General features: G+C 49.7%; 2 protein-coding genes across 4 annotated transcripts in view; one reads left to right on the forward strand and one right to left on the reverse strand.

Annotated features, from left to right (window-relative positions):
• Positions 1-6,511: 6,511 nt before the first annotated feature.
• On the forward strand, positions 6,512-7,850 carry SMIM32 (small integral membrane protein 32). The gene has a single exon (XM_045795078.2). The coding sequence runs from the start codon at positions 6,823-6,825 to the stop codon at positions 7,132-7,134; it is 312 nt and encodes a 103-aa protein (XP_045651034.1). The 5' UTR covers positions 6,512-6,822; the 3' UTR covers positions 7,135-7,850.
• Positions 7,851-16,304: 8,454 nt separating this feature from the next.
• Positions 16,305-21,648, reverse strand: part of SMAD5 (SMAD family member 5) — a 54,193-nt gene continuing 48,849 nt past the window's right edge. For all 3 annotated transcript variants that reach the window (XM_045794636.2, XM_045794637.2, XM_045794639.2), the window contains one exon: positions 16,305-21,330. In XM_045794636.2, the coding sequence (XP_045650592.2) occupies positions 21,187-21,330 (144 nt within the window). In that variant the 3' untranslated portion in view covers positions 16,305-21,186. The remainder of the gene's footprint in view (positions 21,331-21,648) is intronic.

Genomic DNA, 21,648 nt, shown 5'->3' on the forward strand with positions numbered 1-21,648 from the left:
AAAATAAGAGGAAATGAGTTTGACTTTAAAAAGGTCAGTGGGAGCCACTGTAAGTCCTTGACTCCGGCAGTGACCTGAAGGTGATCTGGGCTCGTGCTGGCAGGGGAGTGTACCCGGGAAGGATGGAGGTGGGTCTACCACGAGGTCCACAAAGCTTGAGCTTGGGGGCCCCAGCTCAGGTTCACCTGTATAATTTGCAAAGGGAAGGCATTTTATCAGGTGAGACTGCCGTCTTCCCCTACAGCTCCCTCTGCCACCCTGGTCATCCCCAGGACCACGCCCACCACCCGCTCTCTGGGCTCCCTGGTGCCAGGACACAGAGGTTCAAGGTCAGGGGTGGAGGACCCCCCCCCCCCCCCGCTGAGGTGTTCCTACACGCCTGGTAGCAGGAACCGTGGCTACAGAAGGGAAATGAGGACGCATGGGGCACCCGAAGGCCGTCTGGACCGTTCTCACACGTTTTGGATCTTTGTCAGCTTTCTATGATCCGTAATTTATTTTGATTCTGTTTCTCTTTCTACGTAAATACTCACTTGAAAACCTAATTTTGTGGTGTTATTCTCCAAGACAGCCCCTAAGATGCACAAGGGCCGCACCAAACCTTGCTCTCCCCCTGAGGACGGGCTGCAGAGGGACGAGGAAGGGCAAGAGGCTACTGTAACGTCAGAGTCTGGCAGCGGGGCTCAGCCCCCAGGCAGGAGCAGTCCGGATGGAAATGCCAACGGCGAGGAGACAGAGAGAGAGAGAGAGAGAAGACCCAGCCACGACACATAGCCCGGGGCCCTCACGGACCCTACATTGCTGGCCAACAGGCACAAGGCCCTGGCCACGGTGGGAGGATAGGGGAGACAGTGGGCTCTGACCTTGGCCCAGACTCATGGACGAAAACTCAAGGGCGTGACTCTCAGCCTTAGAAGATTCTGAATGTGAGACACGTGGTCAAAACGTGCTGCCAACAGCCGGAGACGGCCTGGGTCACACCCACCCAGGAAAGAGGAAGGCTTAGCTGGGGCCAGGGCTAGCAGAGGGGGCTTCTGAGGAGAGGTGAGGCTTCCTGGGGACTTCAGCCCCTGGCACCTAACCCTGCCTCCCGGCTTCTACAGCCCTCTGCAAAAGGCCACCAGCCCAGCCCGGGCAGGGGAAAAGGGACTCGCCTCTTGACCACACACAGAGCCCAACCTGCCCGCAGCTGCACACATCCCGCCCGACAGGAGACCCCTGGCCGGGCCGAGGCAGTTTTAGTCGGAGGCGCTCCCTGCCAAGTCCTTCCTTGCCCTCTGTTCTCACGAGCCCCAGGCTGCACCGCGATCAGAAAGCCCTCCTGCCTACCCTGCCTCCCGCACCTTTGGTCTGCCACAGGCATTTCCGCCAGTAAATCTCTGGCACGCGCTTCTTGGTGGACCTGACCTGACACAGGGCCCAACTGGATTTTTCTTCTTGCCACAGGCAGAATAATTAGAGGAGATTAGAAGCCAATAATGCTTGCATCCTGTGATTCAGGGATGTTTAATGCTTTACCAACGGGCAATCTGAAGTCGTGCTCCATCCCACCTGACGGACGCGCACTCAGTCTTAGGAAATACAATCCTAGAAAAGAACCACCTCTTCCTGAATGAGTTCTTGTGCCCTGACATCACCACCAAGTTCCAGACATTTCCATGAAGTAGTTCTCCCTCAATGCCGCAGATGGAACAAGTTGGGAGGGGGGCTCCCAATTGGCTGAACAGACCTTCTGCCTCACCTTGCTGCCTGTCTCTACTTCCAGGCCAGAGACACCCCATCTGGTGCCCAATCTCTCCCCAAGTGTAACCTCACGAGCCAGGTACCCCCACACCCCGTCTGGAAATACAAGGGCAGGACCAGAGGACCCAGCCAGACTGCCAGGTGCCCCTGAGCCTGGCTACTGATTCCAAACACCAGCCCTGTTCCAAGTCCTGCTGCTCCTTTTGGTACATGCAGGCTCTGTCCCAGCTTTGGCCTACTTCCCTTTCTTGGCCCGAATGGTGGCCTGCTCCTTTGCATGCAGCAACCCCACTCATTGACTCCACACCACCCACACTGGTTGGGTCCAAGCAGCAGGGGGAGTGGAGCTTCACTATCATGCAAACCTCTGTCCTTTCCGGAAAAGTCTCAGTGATCCAGCTCAGGGGGCGGCAACTGGTCATCATCGGTCTCAGCAGCCTTGGAAGCTTTGTGTCTCTGCGGCCTGCTTAGCTAGAGGCCACACAGCTAAAGGCATCCAGAGAGGCAGCTGAGGTCACATGTTGGTGGAGCCATAGAGAAGAATATCAAGGCATAATCAGTGAGACTTTGTCCAAAACCTGGTACACCCAGGGTCATCCCATCACCAGAGTCAGAGCCACCTACCAGCACCTGCACACCAAGTTTACTCACGCCTACTTCCAGGCGTCTCCAGCCCCAGCCCCAGCCAGCCCCATGAATCTTGTCACTGACTCTCTCCATCCCACCCTCTAATCCAGCAAGAGAAGCCGCAGGCCCATGGCACCAGAGGACAGAGGTGGAGATGCCCTTTCTGGGAGGAGGACATCTGTGAGCACTCTCCTTGCAGCTGGCCTCACGCTCACACCCCATCCTTTCCCCAGGCATCCTGTGCCCCAGACCAGGCTGCAGCCCCTCACAAGGTCCGGCCTGACCATTCCCCAAGGCCCAATACTGCCTGTTTCCCCCTTGGAAAAACACTGTGTTTCAGAGCTGGGCTTAGCCTGCTTGCTATTTAGTTCTTAAAAGGGTCATTCTAAAATGCAACCTTAAGTCACCAGCCACTGTGGTTGCTGAAGCCATCTGTAAAAAACAAAACAAAACTAAACCAGTGCAGGGGGCCATGGTTAAAAAGAAGAGGTCTGCAAGCAAGGGCACCCTCGGCATTCACAGAGAAACAGGCACAGCCCACAGCGGCCACGGAAAGCCACTCCAGCGGCAGCGAACCCTGACCCCAACATTTCACCCTTGACCTGCACCCAGCCTCTTGGGGACATGGAACCGTTCAATAATAATTCCCCTCACTTGCAGGAGAACCAGAAATAGCTTCACCCCGCTGCACGGGCCACGCAGCACAATTTATGGAATCCTGGGGCTCTAATGCTCCTAGTCTCCCCAGTTTCCATTAAGCAGCTGCCAAATGGCCCAGTCGTGGCAGGAGAGGCACCCTCGTCTGGCCTGCCTGGCCCTCCACAGACAGGCCAGGGCGCAGGGAGCGCGTGTCGCTCGGCAACCACGTAATGGGGACGAGGTCGCTCTGGGGTCCTGGCCCCGTGACCCCTGCCTGTCAAAGCCAACTCCGAGCCCCTTTATAATCTTTTCCAAGACTTAAATGTACGAGTACACAAAGCTCCCTTAATGGAAGGTCGCTCTGGCTTGTGTAACAAGCTGTGTAAACTTCATCTCTGCATTCACTCAGCACCGGCCTTGTTTACTTTCCCGCCCGGGGACGTTCGGGGAACGTGACTGCCCTCCCAGGGCTCTGAATATCTTTCGGAAAAGAAACAGTGCCCTCCCCGCTTCGAGACCAAAAGACCCCCAAAAAAGGGCAAGATACCTTCTCCAACTTGACCAAAATGCCAGGCAGCTGGACCACACGCTCTCTGGCTGGTGTCTCCCGGGAAGCAGCAGCTGGAGACGGGGCGGACGAGCACAGGCTGCGGGATCTGGGCTCCCTTGCCTCGGGACCCAGCTGTGTGGGCCTCGGCAAGCGACACCACTTCGAGAGGCTGCAGCTTCCTCCTTGGGGAGAGGGAGGACCCAGCAGTGCCTCGCTCCCACGTCCCCGTGGGGAGAAAGACCACGCTGAAGCCCAGGCTGGAGCTTGGCCTGTGGGAAGAAGCCCGTGAGTGGCAGCTCTGCCCGTGGACGCGGTCATGGTCACGGTGAAGGGCATGGCCTCTGGAGCCATGGCTGCCTAGGTTCCAGCCTCAGCTCCGCCACTCACAGGCTACAAGCCTTTGCATGGGTCACTTCCGCAACACGCAATCTGATGCTGAAGAGCAGCAGCTGCGGGGAAGGGGTGAGCGCGCCAAGGACCCCAGGTTCAGAGATGTCCCCTCCCCCATTCACGAGCAAGGGCACTGCAGGGACCCTGCATCCACACCAAAAGCTTTGCACGCTCCCCTGCTCCGTGCCCACTTCCTGATGCTTATGGCATGTTTCCAGAGCATGACCAGAATTCACTTCCCACAATCCCTCATTTTAGAGCCCAAAGGTCTGGAGCCTGCCCCAGACTCCACTGAGGACCGCCCAGCTGAGCCGCTCCGGCTTCCTGCCCTCACCTAGGGTCTTACCTGAACTCATGGGTCGCGCAGAGATGACGTAGGGAGCGCAGGGCCACGTGACTCCCCATTCAAAGCAAAGAGGAAACCCCAGGCAAAATCCCAACCCCAGCTATTCAAGCCCTACCGTTCTAGCCTCACCAAGACCCAGGGAACCGCGACGGCAGGGTCTTCGCCTGAACAAAATCTCTTCCATCCAGGCCGCGTGCTGACCCTCCCCCAGGCTCCAGGCGTCTGGGAGGAAGCCTGCTCTGATTTCGCATAATGTCCCCTGGGATCCTGCTGGCTGAGAAAAATGCCGTCCAAAATAGGTCAGGCCTTCAGAGAAAGGACTACCTCCCCCCATTCGAGCAGCCCCCTCCCATGGCCACCGCATCACTCTTAATGTGGTGGCTGTCTTGTGCTAACATGCGTAAGCCTTGCTCCTCTCAGAGCCAGCTTTCCCTCCAGGAAAATGAGGGATTGGTCTAAGCATCAGCCAGGCCTCGGGGCTCAGCATCCTGTGCCCTAGAAGCACCTCGGGCAGCTCCCCAGAACTAAGGTGGGTGGAGGAGGCCGTGCTCCTTCCTGCCAGGTCCTGCTGTCCACGCCATGCACGCACATCCATCTCCCTGGGGAGGGCCCCCTCCACCCATCTGTGGGACCCAGAGGAAAGTACCACCCAGGACCTGCAGAGCCGGAGGCCTCACTTGGCTAGCAGTCGAACACTCTGGAGAGTCAGGTCTTGGACCCTAACGTCGGTGTTAGACAAAGAGGTTGCACAGGTGTTTCTCCCGGGCTGAGATGGGATTTGTGGGAATGACCTCTGGCCATGATTGGCCTTGCCCACCTCAGTTGGTCATGTTAGGCTTGTGGCCAGGTGTGGTCAGGGCAAGGGGAAGAACTACCTTATCTCTTCCTTCTGTTCACTCAGCCAGGGCTCACCAAACTCTCCCCACGCACTGCGCCTCAGGACGGGGTGAGAGACACAGCTATGAACATGGCTGACCCTGTAGGGATCTCAGACAAGTGGCCGGGCCACAGAACTGAGACTCCGGGGAGGGGTGAGGTATCTAGGGTGCAAAGCGGAAGGAGGTACACTCAGCTCCGACTGTGCACGTGCAGGACCCCGAAAGCGAGGGCCTCCATAGTTTCCTGCCCTGGGCTTCTCACCCGCGGCCCCCCAGCTCTGGCCCAGTCAGTGATAGTCCAGGGCGGTCAGTGCTTCCGAAGAGGTGCAGGGGCTCTGGCAGCCGGGGCAGCAGTTCTTAGTCCAGTCTGGGGGGCTTAGACAGTTTCTCAAACGAAGGGAAGAATTTGGACCAGGAGAAACCCTCTGTCCCATTGACGGCTCACCTCTCTTCTGGCCACCTGGCCTTTGCCAGGGCTGGCAGGTCAGGTGGGCCATCACCACCCTCACAACCCGCTCCTGCCCCCTGTGCCAGCAGAGACCAGGCAAGGGGAGCTGAGTGAGTGAGCTCACAGTGGGGGGAGCACACGCAGCTTCAGGCCACAGCACCAGTCCCAGCTTGTCAGGGAGTGCCTCTGCCACTGCCCCCGACCCCCCTGGAGGCAGTGTGTCCTGCCTGCGCTACCCAGCAGCCAGTGGGGCTCCGCGCCAACCTGGCTATGCTAGGAGGGAGAATATCAAGGAGAAGAATGGAAGCAGGTGTCCACGTCCTGCTGAGCCTTGCCTCTGAGTTGGTCTGCTGTCTCTGTTTTGCCTAGTCTCTCTTCATAGGTCTGTAACCATTTCTTTGTCCATCAGTCTTTCTGTAACCCTATTTTTCCTCCGTCCCTCTCTCTGTGTGTCCCTCTGGCCTTAAGTGATGTGAGGCCAGGCCAGTGCAGTCGCAGTGTGTCCTCTCTCGCCCCATTGGTTGGCAGCTGCTCCCTGGGGGCAGCCGCTGTCAGTCCCGCCCCCCACCCCCCCGCTGGGGACCTGAGCGCGCTCGGAGCCGCCTCGGAGCGCAGTCTCCTGCTCAAGACAGGAGCGCAGCAGCCAAAGCAAGTGGGGACAGGCTCGCCGCACACCAGGCGTCTGAGCGGGGACTCGCGGCTGCAGGACTGCCTGCTCCGAGACGCAGCGGCCACGGCGGCGCAGGAGGACTCCCCGTCACCCGCTCTCGGTGCATCTGGCGTCCGGGCGCTCAGCAGTCACCCCGAACTGCGGCCACACTCGCCGGGCACCTCTCGCCGCCGCTGCAGCCTAGGGGAGCCCCGAGCCCGGAGCTGACCGGAGCTGGGGGCCGGAGCCCAGAGCGCGGCTCCAAAGCCGGGTAATTGGCACCGCGGGGGGCGACGGCAGGACCTAGGGAAAGCCCGAGGGTCAAGGGCGCAGGGCCGTCCAGCTCGGAGCCCCGGGGCCCGCCGCCCCGCGGGGACCGCAGCTGAGCGCGGAGGCGAGGGAGCGGCGCGGCCCGGGCTGACCCGAAGGCACCGGCTCCGGGTCAGGTGCGCGCAGCAGGGCGGGAGGAGCGCGCCATGGAGGCGCCCGGCGGCGCTGGTCGGCGCGACACCAAGTGAGGCGGTCCGACCGGGGTCGGCTGCCCCGCGGGCCATGTACGGAGACGTGTTCAACGCCACGGCCGGCCCCGAGGCGGCTGGAGGCGGCGCGCTGGCCCTGGCAGCCACGGTCAAGGCAGAGGGCGCTTTGCCGCTGGAGCTGGCCACGGCGCGCGGCATGAGGGACGGCGCGGCCACAAAGCCCGACCTGCCCACCTACCTGCTGCTCTTCTTCCTGCTGCTGCTGTCCGTGGCGCTCGTCGTCCTCTTCATCGGCTGCCAGCTGCGCCACTCGGCCTTCGCCGCGCTGCCCCACGACCGTTCGCTGCGCGACGCCCGCGCGCCCTGGAAGTCGCGGCCGGTGTAGCGGCGGGGGGAGCCAGGGCCGGCAGCCGCAGTGTCCCCGTCTCACCGGCGGCCGCCGGGAGGAGCTGGGCCGGGCGAGCCGGACGGCCGGGGTCGCTGGCCCCGGGGAAAGCCGCGCCCTGACCCAAAGACCTTTTGCGACCTCGAGCGGCCACCGGGGCGTAAAGGGAGCGGGAGGCGTTCGCAGGCTGCGCAGGGGCGTGATCCTAGCGGCCGCGGGCTACCAGGGTTCCGATCCCCTAGCGGAGTCTTTCTTCCCTCCGGACAGCGGGTCTAGCCCGGCTACCTTCCTGAAAGACGGCGAGCCAGCCAGGACGCAGGAGCCTGCCGACTGCCCTGCTTTGCACAAGGAAGGGGCAGGCACGGCTCGGCTAGGGCGCAACTAGCCGGGAGCTGCCTGTCCGGACTCCCTGGCCCCGCGGCTGTCTTCCCGCGGCTACTGCCGCCTCTTCCTCTCTTTGGCACCGAGGACCCCTCCCCCCCCCAATCCGAGCGTGAACTCAGCCGGACTTGGAAAAGATGCCTTTTTGGGGCTGCGTCGCCCGGGGGAAGCGAGGGGATGCCGAGTTTCAGTAGGTCCCGCCCGGGTCCAAGGGCTCTGATTTCTCTGTGGGCACGGGCAGAGGGGAAGCTGGTCTAGAGGACAGGGTCGCACCTGCAACGCACGGTGGTCGGGGATCCGCGTCCCGCACTCTACAATAAAACCTCACCGAATTAGACCCAGTGCTGAGAACGCTCTGGTCTTTGGTTGCGCCACTTTGGAAAAGGGGATTAGGGCCTGGCGAGCGGGTGCAGCGACCCTCAAGCGCAATCCGCCTCCTACTTGGCCTTGACCCAGGTCAGTTTTAATGCTACTTCCTCCTCTCCAGCTTTTCCCCAGCCTCAGTCAGTCAGTTGTTCTGGGGAAGTGTTTTCAGAGCTGGTCTCAAAGAGGAACTGCTGCCTCATCTGCTAAAATACATTCCCTGTGAAGGCTCCATGGAGACCTTCCTACAGGCGCTTCCTTCCACCCGGTCCTCTCGCTCGCTGTCAGAGACGCTTGGGCCTGAGCCCTACCAAGAGCCAGTTCTGGGCCAGAACCATCTGGTGATGGAAGGACCTGGGTCCAGAGATGGGATCAGCTGCTCAGCTTTTCTTCCCAAAGTAGGCAGAAGCCGGCTCGGGAGAGCACAGGGGAGAAAGCAGTGTGTGAATAAAGCCAGCTATGAGGGGTGATTGAAGAGAAGCTGAGAGAGAATAAACAGAAAGATTTGTGATAACCTTGACCATTTTCAAAGTTAACCTAATTCTAGGGAGTCTACTTTAGGGGGGTTTAAAATAGTTTCAGGAGTTACCTGGCTCAGTAGGGCACTAGAGCTTAGAGAATGTGTGACTAAAAAAAGATGTGGTAGTTTATCTAATTCAGGAGTGCTAAACCACCTGAGGGTCACTCGGGGTTTGAGAATCTGAAGACGCTAGGATGTTGCATCAGGGCAAATGCAGACAGACACAGGATTCGGCAAACCTTTAATAAGGGTTGCCTAAGGACCCCAGCCAAGGGGGAAGGGGAGGGATTTGCTGGGGCTGGATGGAGTCTTAGGCCAGGGCTCCCCAGCGCTGTTTCCCCTCAGCTAGCGAGCGCCCGAGATTCCCTCCTGGCGCCTATCCCAGGAAGCAGGACCAATGAGCAGGAGACAAGGGCTCACGTTGGGCTTGATTAACCAGGTCTTGGAAAGCTAACACTGACGGTGTTCGTTCCGTGCTAATGGTGCTCATTCTATGAAGACCTCACAGAACATTTTAGTTGGGTCTTCGGAAACGTAGCCAAACCTCTCCAGCTTGTCCTAACGGTCACCCCACTCATCTGCATGACCCTTGGCTGCAGAGAAGATGAAATGACACAAATGTAAGGAAATACGAGGCCCCCTGGCCGGCGTAAAGAAATAGCACACTGCTGATAAGGGGGACCCTTTTTCGGCCTTGATCTGGGGGCTGAGAGGAGTAGGAGACTATGAAGAGACAGACTACCCCTTGTGCACATCTCCCGACAGGCAGCTCTAAAGGCACAAGCTCTGGAGTCGGACGGCTTTAAATGGCCGCTCACTGGCTATGTGACTCCAGGCTGCTTCCTCATCTGTGAAATGGGTATTCTGTCACCCAGCTCTACAGGTTGGAAACGTGGTAACAAATGTAACATGCTGGCTCGCTAGCCCCCAAACGTTAGCTCTTACTCTGAGCCTCAGGCTGGAGGCGGCCGTGCGGAAAGGCGAAGCTGACCCCCAAACAGTACGTGCTGTCACTAGGGCTCAGTCTCCGGTGACCAGAAACCAATGCAAAGGCTGGGCCCTGCAGGGGGAAATATGACTGGCTCAGAGGTCACCTGTGGTTCCTGGGCCAGAATCAGCCAGAGCCCGAGTGATACAGGAGGCTTTTGAGATCCCTTGGTACCATACTGGCCCAAGGCCTCAGGAGGTGGAACTTGAGCAGTGGTAAGATGGAGCCAGCCTGGAAAGCATCTCTGTGTGTCTGCAGGCTTGCAGCCGCTTCAGCCACCTGAGCCAATGGCTTGGCCACTTCAAAAACACAGTTCCTTTTGAAATAAACTCTTAGGTAACAGGGCCTACGCAGAGATGGACTCTAGGAACCAGGCGGGGTCCGTGAGAAGAACTAGACTGGGGCGCTGCTTTTGCCAGCACTGTGACCCCAAATACTTTCATTCTCTCTCTAGGCCAGTGTCAGACTAGTTGAGCAGTAACAGGCCTTTTTCATGTTGGACCCTAGCCCCAGATTCTTCCCTGGAAAGCAGGGATGTGGCTGAGTTCATGTCTACCCTCTCCTGACGGGCAGGGTCAGTGGAGTACAATGTGGCAAATGGACACGTAGATGGGGGAAGCAGGGAGGTAGGTCCATACACACATATCCTTCTGTCCTTTGCTCTTCCAACAATCCCATGAACCCTTGAAGCCGCCTCTGGAGTGAGCTGGACAGGGCAGGCTAAAAGTAAGAACAGGACCCACGACACAGGCAATGGGGCTGCTCCGCCATAACCAGCCACTGGGAGCAGGCAAGGGGGCCGAGCACACCTCCCTGATGGGGACTCGGGGGGGTGGGAGGGTGGAAATCAGGGAAGGTGGCTGCAGAAGCCAGGAACCAGGAAGAAGCAGCAGAGTGTAGGGACTGAGAGCCTCAGTCCTGCCCCTAGGTGGGAATCTGACCTGGGCCACCCACGCTACACCTTGACTGTGTTCCTGGATTTCTGGGAGCCTCACTTTGCTCACCTGTGAAATGGCGAGCACCTGGCTCACGGGGTTCTCAACATGGTGTGAGCCACGGCAGGTGATGTGCTTGGCTCACGCGTGTCACACAGTAAGCGCTCTGGATGGGAGCCCTCCCTATTGCTAACGAGGAGGACCGTGCCAGGTGTTTGCAGCAGCACTAACGTAACTGCTCCCCCCAAGGACTTGCAGTCCCTAAGCCTGTCCCTTTCCGGCAGTCCCGCCCAGGGTTGGAGGGCAGCTGTCCTGGGTTTTTTCTCTCTCTGCACAGTCTCAGTAAACCAGCTCATCCACTCTCATGGCTTCAGGGGCTTTTCAAATGACTCGCTCCTGACCTTATCCCTGGGCCCACTCGGTATCTCCACTTGGACAGCTCCTGGGGAACCTCAGACTCCGCATGTCTGAGAATCATCACCTTTCGATAAACAGCACATCTTCCTCCAGTCTCCACCCACTCAGTATTGCACCAGCATCTGGTGGCCCAAAGTCAAAGCCGCGGTGGTCGTTCTTGACCCCAAACTCTTCATCCTCCCACATGCAATCCATCACCTTCCAGACACCACTCCACCGCATCTACGCCTCTCCAGCTCTACCACCTGGATTCCAAGCCCGACATTCACTTCTGCCTCTCTCCAAAGCAACCTCCGAGCCCAGTACGTGGTTCCAGCTCCAGCTTATACTCCGATGGCTTTTCCTGGCCCTCTGGATTTAAAACAAAGCCCTAAGCTTGGCCTTCAAGACCCAGCACCATGTGGCCCCCACCAACCGCTCCAGCCTCACCTCCTCACATTCCTTCGTACCCCAGGCTCTAGTCACGGTGGCCTTTTTTAATAATATTTTTTTATTCTGTTAGTCACCATACAGTACAACCCTAGTTTTTGATGTAAAGTTCCAGTCACGGTGGTCTTTCAAGCCCTAAGGTCTCCTGCTTGAGCTATTTGTCTCCCCTCCCGCATCTTGCTAGTGCCTTCTCATCCTTCAGGTCTGACAGATCTCCTCCTCAAAAGGAGATCAGTTCCCTTCGGCCACAGCCCCCAGTCAGCTCTCTTATCATAACTATTAAATAACTGTGCAATTCAGAGCCTAATGCCTCTCCCCCTCCTACCCTGTAAGTTGTATGAGGTCAGGGACAACATCCGCCCTGGTCACTGCTTCTTCCCCAATGCCTAGCCAAGTGTTAAACACGAAAGAGACACTGAGTTTTGGTTGAATGAAAATAGAGTGGAAAGACAGAGCTAGAGGCTTAAGGTGAATTTGCCTGTGGGTTCTTCATCTGAACGCTTTGCCTTTGATTTTCTGCCTTAAACTAAACTTGTATCAGATAAAATACTGAGTTGAACTCTCCTTATTGATTGGCCCTTCAAGTGGCCACTTTCCTGGAGGTGGTAATCCACAAAGTTGTTAGCAACTGACATTTCCTGTCTCCATCTATGTAACACCTCAGTTATTACTGTGTCTCCTGCAGAGACGAAAGAACGTGCAATTTAAGTTTGTACACTTAGCTATTACTGCATGAATCACGCTTCTTCCTTCAGGGAAGCAGAGATCTTTGCAGCATCATTCATGCTTTCTGGATTGTCTTGACTAAGAAGCAGTTAAATCACTGCTTCACACATTGACTTCCTCACCTCTTCCTGAATTTGGATCAAAGATTTTCTTCTCAATGCGACTTTCCCTGGATCCTTGATCTAAAACTTCAACAATCTTCCTCCCCCAACCCTGGATGTTTCAAAACTCCCTTTCCTACATTTTCTCCTTAAAATTTCCTACTACCCTATATATTTTATTGTTCTTGTTCTGTGTCTCCATCAACCAGAATGAAGATCCTTGAAGGAAAGAACTTTTGTTTTATTCCCTTCACCCTATGCCTGACTTCTAATACTAGCTGAACGAACGAGCAAACCACCTGGATACTGCTCCACACCAGAAAAAAAATACATTCAAGAAAACAGCAGCAGAGTCTATTGCTTCAGGTCTCCATTCTCCACTTCTGCTGCTTCTCCACCGTCCACACTGATCGGAGAACCCGAACTAGATGGACAGGGGTCAAAAACACTCAGCTGTTAGCTCTGCCTTCCACAAGGCCAGCTGCCAGCCCTGCCACAGCTCAAAGCTCAGCCTGGGGTAAAAGCACTCAGGGAAGAGCGGGCAAGAGTGAGGGAATGAGTCTGAACTGTCCTAACAAAGAACACTCCCCGCTGCCGAGCTCCTGTTTCACATCACCTTCCCGGAGTAGCAGAGCTTTGTCATCCTCATCCCCGGCCTTCCACGTCCATGTCCAAGCGGCTACTCCAGTTCCTGCCGCCATAGTTGCACTCCAGCTGTTGGGAAGGGGCAGGGGCAAGGACCTTCCTCTTTGGAGCATTATGCCAAATGGTACCTGTTTCTGCCCCTATCCTTAGTCACAAGACCATTATCTAGGGAAAGGGAGGCTGGGAAGCGTGGTGTGCAGCTGCACCTACGTGTTGTGTAATTAAGGAAGGGGAGGGTGGCTACTGGGCAGATTCGAGCAGTTTCTTACACAGACAAGGAAAGCAAAGCACCTGTCCTCCCATTTGTACGTAACTAGTTTGTGTTTGCATTCACCACCTTCCCGCTCGCTGCTATCACTAAGTAGGCTAAAGCAAATTTTGCAAAATGTAAAGAATTCTATGTGAAGAGAAAGCAATCAGGGAATGTCGACTATTAATCTTCTTAACAAACATTGGGATAGCCCTTCAAACTCCTCTGTGTTTTTACCCACAACAATCCCACACACACTCTTCGGCAGAATTCATCTTGTATTTGGAAGCACAAACGCAGTCACTACGCTCTGTCTCTCAAAGGCGCCACGAGTGGTGCCCTACCCGGATGTTCAGTTAAAGGCTCTCATGCACAACTGGGGATGCTACGGTGAGATCGAAAACCGGGGTGCTAAAGTCAAACTGACTGCAGGGCTCTTAACACCACCACCCCTGCAAGCTATGAATAAGCACTTTTTGGTTCTTTTTCGGTCAAATACATCAAGTAAACTGTGCCCTTTGACTTTCTCTGAGGAAAATATTAAACACCAATAGGCTAAAGCTGTCAATTTTGTAGGTCTTCTAACCAACAATTCCAGGAACCCGATAACTTCAAGGTAAAGATCTAAAAGTTCAAGGAGAGGGGCGCCTGGGTAGCGCAGTCGTTAAGCATCTGCCTTCGGCTCAGGGCGTGATCCCGGCGTTCTGGGATCGAGCCCCACATCAGGCTCCTCTGCTGGAAGCCTGCTTCTTCCTCTCCCACTCCCCTGCTGTGTTCCCTCTCTCGCTGGCTGTCTCTCTCTGTCAAATAAATAAATAAATAAAATAAAATAAAAATAAATAAATAAATAAATAAATAAAAGTTCAAGGAGAAAGAACAGATACTGGTCTCCTAACTTCTTAGTCTCCCCTTCTCCGATAAGGCATGCAATAAAGAGATCTAATATTTAAAGCGCTGAGCTATAAACCATCCAACTAAGAACTACCATATTACAGAACTCAAAAGATGAGTTCTAGTATAAAAACAAATCCCATCTGACTTCTGTCGTCTCATTCATTCCACAAATACTGGAGTGCTGACAATTTATCAAGAACTGCTCTAGCATTGGGAACACGGGTCTGGCCTCAGAGACCTTACATTCCCATGAGGTGAGACTGTCAGTAAATGGGGTAAAGAAAGAAAACCTATAGTACGTCAGGTGGGGATAAATGCCATAAAGAATGAAAACCTTTTCCCTTCTCCTTCATTTCCAAGGTCTTTTTTTCCTTCTTTCTGAAAGCCTTCTCGGATTAATCCCAATCGGCTTTGTCACTTCAGCAATCTCACTAAAATAGCTGGATAGCTAGGCTTGATGTTGTACATTTTGGAAAGTCTGCCATTTGACAAAAGAAGATACTGAAGAGAGGACAACGTTCTCTCGGGTATATAAAATCCAAGAAACACTTGGAACCAATTTCTCTGAGTGCTTTCAAAAAAGAAGCTATAGTTCCACTCCTACTAATCAGCTAAATTTTGGTCAAAGAAAGGAAAGGACTAATGCAGAGCAACTCCCCCACCAGGTTAGAAGGGAACACACGCTACACACGGAAATGTTTAATGGTTAGCTAGTGGCTTGGAGTTTTTTCGTTTATCCTTTTCTGTACTATTAGAATTCTCGGCATTTAGCTCAGATAAAAGTATTCCTTACAATGAAATAACATGTGAGATTTTTACTGGATAGGGAAGGGAGTAACAGATTAAAACAAAAGTATAAGGATGCTTTCAAAATCCATCCCCAAACATCAAAACACTGCCCCAGGAGCTGCCTCTCGCCGAACTTTTACACATAGCCACTTGATACGATATGGGTAATACGAGTCTAAACGCCCCTTCCCCCATTCATCCCACATAATTGAAGACAAGGATGGTTAAGGAAGCTACCAACTCTTCCTATACTTTCCCTATAGTCTCATCCTCCTTTCTTTAACTACAATCACAAAGTGATTTACATCAGAAGACACACCTTTTTTTTTAAATCAAGTCTGTATTAACGATAGGCTTACAAATTCAACAAAAACACAGTAATATTTAACATGTTAAATGGAGGAACTTTAAAAAAAAAATACTTCCTGCTTTGAAGCATATATACTACAGAGCTCTCCAGATGTCCTTTCTTAAAAGTGTGCCCTAGCCTGCTGACAGCCTTCTTATAAGTATGTATAAAACCTGAGCTGGGGGCGCCTGGATGGCTCAGTCGTTAAGCGTCTGCCACGGCTCAGGGCATGATCCCGGCGTTCTGGGATTGAGCCCCACATCAGGCTCCTCCACTGGGAGCCTGCTTCTTCCTCTCGCACCCCCGCCCCCCGCCTGTGTTCCCACTCTGTCAAATAAATAAATAAAATCTTTAAAAAAATAAATAAATAAAATAAAACAGCCCCTGAAGCCACTACTGAATACCTTACGCTTAAAATAAAAAGGCCTAAGAAGGAACTGATTGGCAGAAAGTCTTGAAGTCTTGTCTCCAAAAAGAATAATTAGAGTTTTTACACTTATTCTTTTCGGTTAAAATATTTAGTTTGGGTCTTCCTCCTTTTCTAGCAGGGAGCACATAGATTTACACCATCCCTTCCTAATGAGAATGAGTTTGCATTTCTCCCATATACAACACAGCAGTGGTAAAAGCATGTAATTGGTGGGGCTGATAAAACTAATCTGTGACTTAAAGAAAATTTTTTTAAAGGAGAAAATAAAGAAAACTAATCGAGGGCATTTCTCCTAAAGTCAAGCAGCATCAAAAATAATTCCTCTCAAAGAAGCAGAAGAAATGCAAGAGACAGTAAGAATAAAAACGAGTTCTTGTGTGCCAGGCACTACCCTAAGTACTTTATTTGTATGACTTTTATCTAATCTTCCCCAAAATACCCTGAAGTAGACTGGAAACTGACGTACAGAGAAGTTAAGCAACTTGCCAAAGGGAAGGGCACAGAGCTAAGAGAGCTGTGAGGCCCAGCACCCTCGCGGAGGCAGGCAGAACCCAGAGCCAGTTCTGCTAAGAGCTACTCTCTCTCTTAACCATCCGGTCGACACCACCCATTTACAGACAGACCGAGAGAAATCAGTGTTTAAGCAAAAATACCCCAGACTAGATCTACTCCTTCAAAACACAACTAAATTAAACTCAACAACAAAGAATAATACATCAACTCTCTTACAAACAGAATGGAAAAACACTGATCATTCTGAGCAAATCTCCTGCTGAGTGGAAGGCATGGATGGTATATCCACTTTCCGTTGCCCGCGCACGCACAGATAACACAGCCAGTCACAGCAACTGGTCATCTCATCCTTTTTCGTAACTGCAATCACTGAAACACGTTAAACCAAAAGAGAGTACAAAACAAAAACAAAAAACAAAAAAACCCACACACAAACTGAGCAGGTTTTGAGATTTATTAAAATAAAGTATTAGCAAACAATATGCAAAAACAAAGTTCTTAAGAGTTATGGCTTTGAAAAGCACAATATAGTAAAACCTAATACATTTTTATAAGTATCAAAAAGGCAACAGAATTGAAGCATGTTGCTAGAATTTCATTTTCTACAACATAAACAGAAGCAGAACAAATACAAATAGAAGATCTATAGTGCAGCCATTGGTTTGCTCTTTCTCATCTGCATATGAAATACCTTTTTAAGATGGGCAGGTACATACAAATATCCAGTTTTCCTGATTACAATCCTACCCAATTTTAAAATAAGTGATTTTCAAAATGCAATTTTAACCCGCCGGATGAAGAAGAAAATCACTTGCCCAACTATTATCTTTAAGAGTCCCTACGCATAAAATACTTCATGAATAAATCAAAGCAACATCATCTCCAATGATATGAGAAGGGAAAATCTGATTCTAAAAAATTTCTTCTTTTATAAGGAACCCACGTGGAATTGTTTGGCCTCACTGTAGTTTTATTATAGTTAATACCAGCTAGTATCAATAAGGTGCTACTTATTAATGAAGGAAAAGAACCTACCTGTACACAATATTTTGAACTTTTTAAGAACACCATCTTCAAATGAATCCTTAAAGGACAACGGTTTATGATGATCGCAAGAATTCTCAGAATTGAGTTATCTGGACAAGAACCGCACACCCCTTTTTCGCTCTGCCTTGAATGACAGAAGACTCCTGTTCTTGGATCTTTTCGCCAAAACATCCCATCACTTGTTCTACAGCAACTGCTACCAGCAAGTATTATATCATAAGTTCTTACTTAAAAAACAATTTTTTTTTTTTTTGCTATGTAAAATCCCTCCTATTGGTTTTTGTAAACCATCCAATTTCAGGTTAACACTTCAGTTATAACACAGTTGTATTTTAGAAGATATATTTCTATTATGAATCATCCAATATAACAAAGGCTTGATAAATACTGTTACCTCTTGTAATCAGGAAATGCTAAACTGTAATCCAGTGAATTCCAAAGAACTGTCCAGCAGGCACAACTGTCGACGCAGAAGAAATGCCTTGAATTGTCACTTTCCATACATGTATCCTCTGTGAGAAGAAAACCTGCCCCAAATCCCACCTGTATCAAGGAAAATGGCTGCGCTCTGGAGGAAACAGGCCTCCAACCTGAGATCACCCCCATAAAGCTGCCCTAGTTAGTATCTCAAGAGACCACCCATAAACCAATGTTTAGGAAACCTCCCTCCCATAAAAATCACCAAACATGCCGAAACCACCATGCTACCTCTTTAAAAGATCCTTGCTTATCTAGCTCATTGGTATAATGAGGACACATACTCATATTCCTATCTGAGAGTGAGTGAGGATTTAACTAATAAGACAAAGAAGGGGCTCAGACCCTCTTAAAAGTTAACAGATCCAAAACTGAAGTCATCGCTGGAAGGTGAATTCAAAATTATCAGAAGAGCCTTCCTTCTTCAGTAAGTACGAAAGATTTTAATATATTTTAAGTGGGAAAGTGGTAACAATGCAAAGTAATGCTGAGCGAACAACTATAGAGAATACAAAGAAATGGATCTAAGCTGATGTATTAGATGCTCTCTGTAACAGAAAGACGGTACTTAAACAGGTACTATCAGACTTTTGGGAGGTTCTCTGCTATTGGTAGGATTTTCTTTTTTGTATAAACCTCCTCCTTCACCAGAATACTACTACAGGAGGTACCCTTGAGGGCTTTATACATGTGAGCCCCAGTTCTCATCTTGACAAGAGATTTCAGATCTTAACACTTATTGATCATTTTATATCTTAAAGGATATTTTACTCTCAAATGTTATGGAAAGTATAAAGGCGCTACAGCCTCTTTCTGTACTATGAGGTATACAGCTCACGGAACTACCTAGTAATCTTACTGTGGATTTCAACTCAGAAACCCAGCCAACTCTATTACCACGGTTCCCTTATATAACAATAAAATGTGAAAAATGATTTATATTCTGATATATATGACCTAACATTTTGATTGATGTCTGCTTTAATCTCTAAAGAGTAAGTGTTAGCTTCGGCAGATCAGTAACATGCCTACTGGTTGACATTCCATAACTGAAGCCAAGCAATACTGAAAAGACCATAATACTTTGTTATGTAGAGATGCTGATCAAACGCAACTCTTAATTTTCCCCCAATCATCTTTCTGTGGCATTAATTCATTACTCAGATTAATTTTGATTCTATTTCTCTTTTTGCATTTACCAAACCGGCTGTCATTTTATTATTTCCAGACTCTAGTCTTTTCAGCTCACATATGTTAATATCTTGTACAAGCTATAAAACGTGATTGTTCCAGTGGTGTTGATGTTTCCATAAATTTGACTATAAACCATTCTAGAGATTAAATAAAAATTTTATACTGTAGTTTTCTGAAAAGGTTTCTTTCAGAAGTGTCTTCTTCTCATTGGTCACTGGCAATTTTTATTTCCCGTCCATGCATTTTGGGCACCCTCGGGAATTAGAGAAGCAGCTACACTGAACACAATTTTCACTTAAAATCCACAGATGCAGAGTTAATCACTTTAAGGAAATACAACAGGCTTATACTTTTCCATGAAACTCTTAACAGTTATGATCTTCAGTACTGCCCTTCATGAGATAAAATTCCTTAGGGAAAACACAGAAAAGGCCAATAACATAAAACCCTGCCAACTCTAAAGGCTGTAACATGAATAAAAACAATTTTTAATTAACTCAACTGAAAACATCAATAAAACAATTCAATAGTTTCCACCAGTTCAAGCCCACTGAAGTTGATTACATGCATCTGTCATTCAACCCGGGTGGTTTTTTCTCCTATAAATTTGTCCCAAAGATTGTGCCATAAGCCTGGTAAGTAAAAGAATACTGTAAGTAGCTAGGTTCGAACACAAAGCAAATAATCCTCTTTCATGTGGCTGACACAACTCTGGAAGACGAAGAATGCATGTCATGTAAAACTTATGTTTAAGGCTCAGGTGACGGTCAGAAAGTATCCTTTTACCCAGCAAAGGACTGCGAGCTGAAACACATAGGGTTCCTCACCTGAAAGAACTAAAGCCATCCACTGGCTGCACTTTGTAAAAGCAATAAATAATGGCACAGAAAACAAAACGAACTGCATTCTCCTTTCCTCAAAAAAATGCATTTTTTTTCTTTGAAAAGCAGAAAGGGCAAAGTAGAAAGTCAAGCCAAACTAACATTTTAAATAGAAGACTGACATGGCTCCATGTATTTTCAAAAGGCACCAGAAAATAGCTTTCTCCGATAGGTAAATTAGGTCTTTTATTTTTCCCCCAAAATAACGGCTCTGTTCTCATGCCATAACAAAGTGTCATTTGCTCTCTAGGAAAAGAGGTCAAAAATTCTTCACCCAGAGACTTCAAGCATAACTAGATTGAATGGGTATTTCTGAGGGCTCATGTCTTTCCTCTCTTGAGGACTGTGTTCTGGGAGACGAGCATCCACAGAGGTGCAAAAAACCCGAAAAAAACCAGCATGCAGTAACTGACAGAACAGTCTGCCGTCTTTGATATGTGAATATTTTAAAGTCAACTATCTCCACAACCACTGCTTATTCATTCAAATACCAGACTAGCAGCCTCAACTGGGGGCCAGACTGAAGAGGCTCTTCTGGCTACAGTACACAGGTCCTTTCCTTGCTCAGGGCAACTGACGCCACTAAGATCAACGGGATTAAGTATATGACTTTCCAACATAAGTAACGCCCATAAAGCGGTAGGGAATTAAAAAGGCACCTGAAGTTGGAGCTACAGAATAACAGTCTTATAACCTAGGTAGAAAATACAACAAATGCTAGAAAAAGTATAACCTCCTACAACTGAAATCTATAAACTGCAGTGTCTGTTAATACAAAAGGGGACCAAGGAAGTAAGGATGAGCATCCAAGCCCAAGTCACTTGAGTGTGTTTCACAAAAGGTTACACTAAAAACTGTCACCCATCAAAGTGCAAAGTAAAAGATTAATGCATGTCCAAACTAGAGTTCCCGCAACACTGGCCAAAAGCAGCAAAGCTGAACAAGGCTGTGCGTGCACTGTCACTAGCTATAAAGCAGTACTTATGACAGATTCTGAGTGAATGACATATACTGGACATCTGTTGTTTACAATAATTTTTTTTTTAAAAAAGGAAATGTTTTACAAAAGATATAATGAGTGAAGTTACAACAGACTGACAAACATTTAGCTGTATTAAATGTAAATTTTATGACATCACCTAGAAAACCATCACTTTGCTTTTACTGAACACAACTGGTTAGAGCAGTGCATAGTGTTCCTTCAAAAAAAAAAAGGGCGGGTTGTTTTTTTTATAGTTTCTTTTCGGCCCCTACCATATGCTTTTACAAAACAATGAATTACATGTTCTCCACACTGGTAGGACAAAGAAACTGGTAAAAGTAGAGCGTCTGTAGGGTTAAAAGGAAAAGGGAAGACTTTTCATGGCATACCTATTATAATTTGTCATCATGTGATGTATTACTTTTAAAAAACTGAATAACAAGTTGGGTGGGACAAGAAGACAAAATTATGACCCAGTTTAAGATCAATGCTAAACTTGTGAACTGGGTACAACACTTACTTTGTATTTCTTACAACACTTCTGAGAGTTAATCACATGAACATGAATAACAAACAAATGTAGATTCATCACAAAATACAAATGTATTGGTCACAATTATGTAGAAAAAAAAATAAGCTGTAATATCTGTTTTCCATGTAAGCTCACAGTATCTGTACTGAAAGTTTCCCTAAAATTAAAACAAGTCCACTAATAATATAATCGAAAGGACTACTTCTGCACTATGAGACGGAAGATATGGGGTTCAGAGGGGAGCCCATCTGAGTCAGGACTTTATCCAGCCACTGAAGAGGCCCATGAAGATGAATCTCAATCCAACACGGGGTGCTGGTGACATCCTGCCGGTGGTACTCGGCTCCCCAGCCCTAAGAAAAGGAAAAGATGTCATAGCAAATCCCTCTTTAAACTGTCAACCAGCCTAAAACAATTTTAACATACTAACAAAAAAATACTTTAACAGTGGAGACCACAAAACCAATCTCAGGATTCACCATGGAATTAAAAGCAGTAGTGCTGAAAGAGATAGGATTCCCTTAATAGAAACCCTTGGAGCATGGTATGTTTCAGAATTCTTTTTCTTTCTGAAGTTTAGAAAGTTAATACAGTACAATATCTCATAATGAAAACACTATTATTTCTGCAGTGAGATACATTCTCACTTAATGGGATAAATAAAACCCACA

This window comes from Ursus americanus, chromosome 5 (assembly GCF_024610735.1).
Source record: "Ursus americanus isolate L20-20 chromosome 5, mUrsAme1.1.p, whole genome shotgun sequence".
Lineage (NCBI taxonomy): Eukaryota > Metazoa > Chordata > Mammalia > Carnivora > Ursidae > Ursus > Ursus americanus.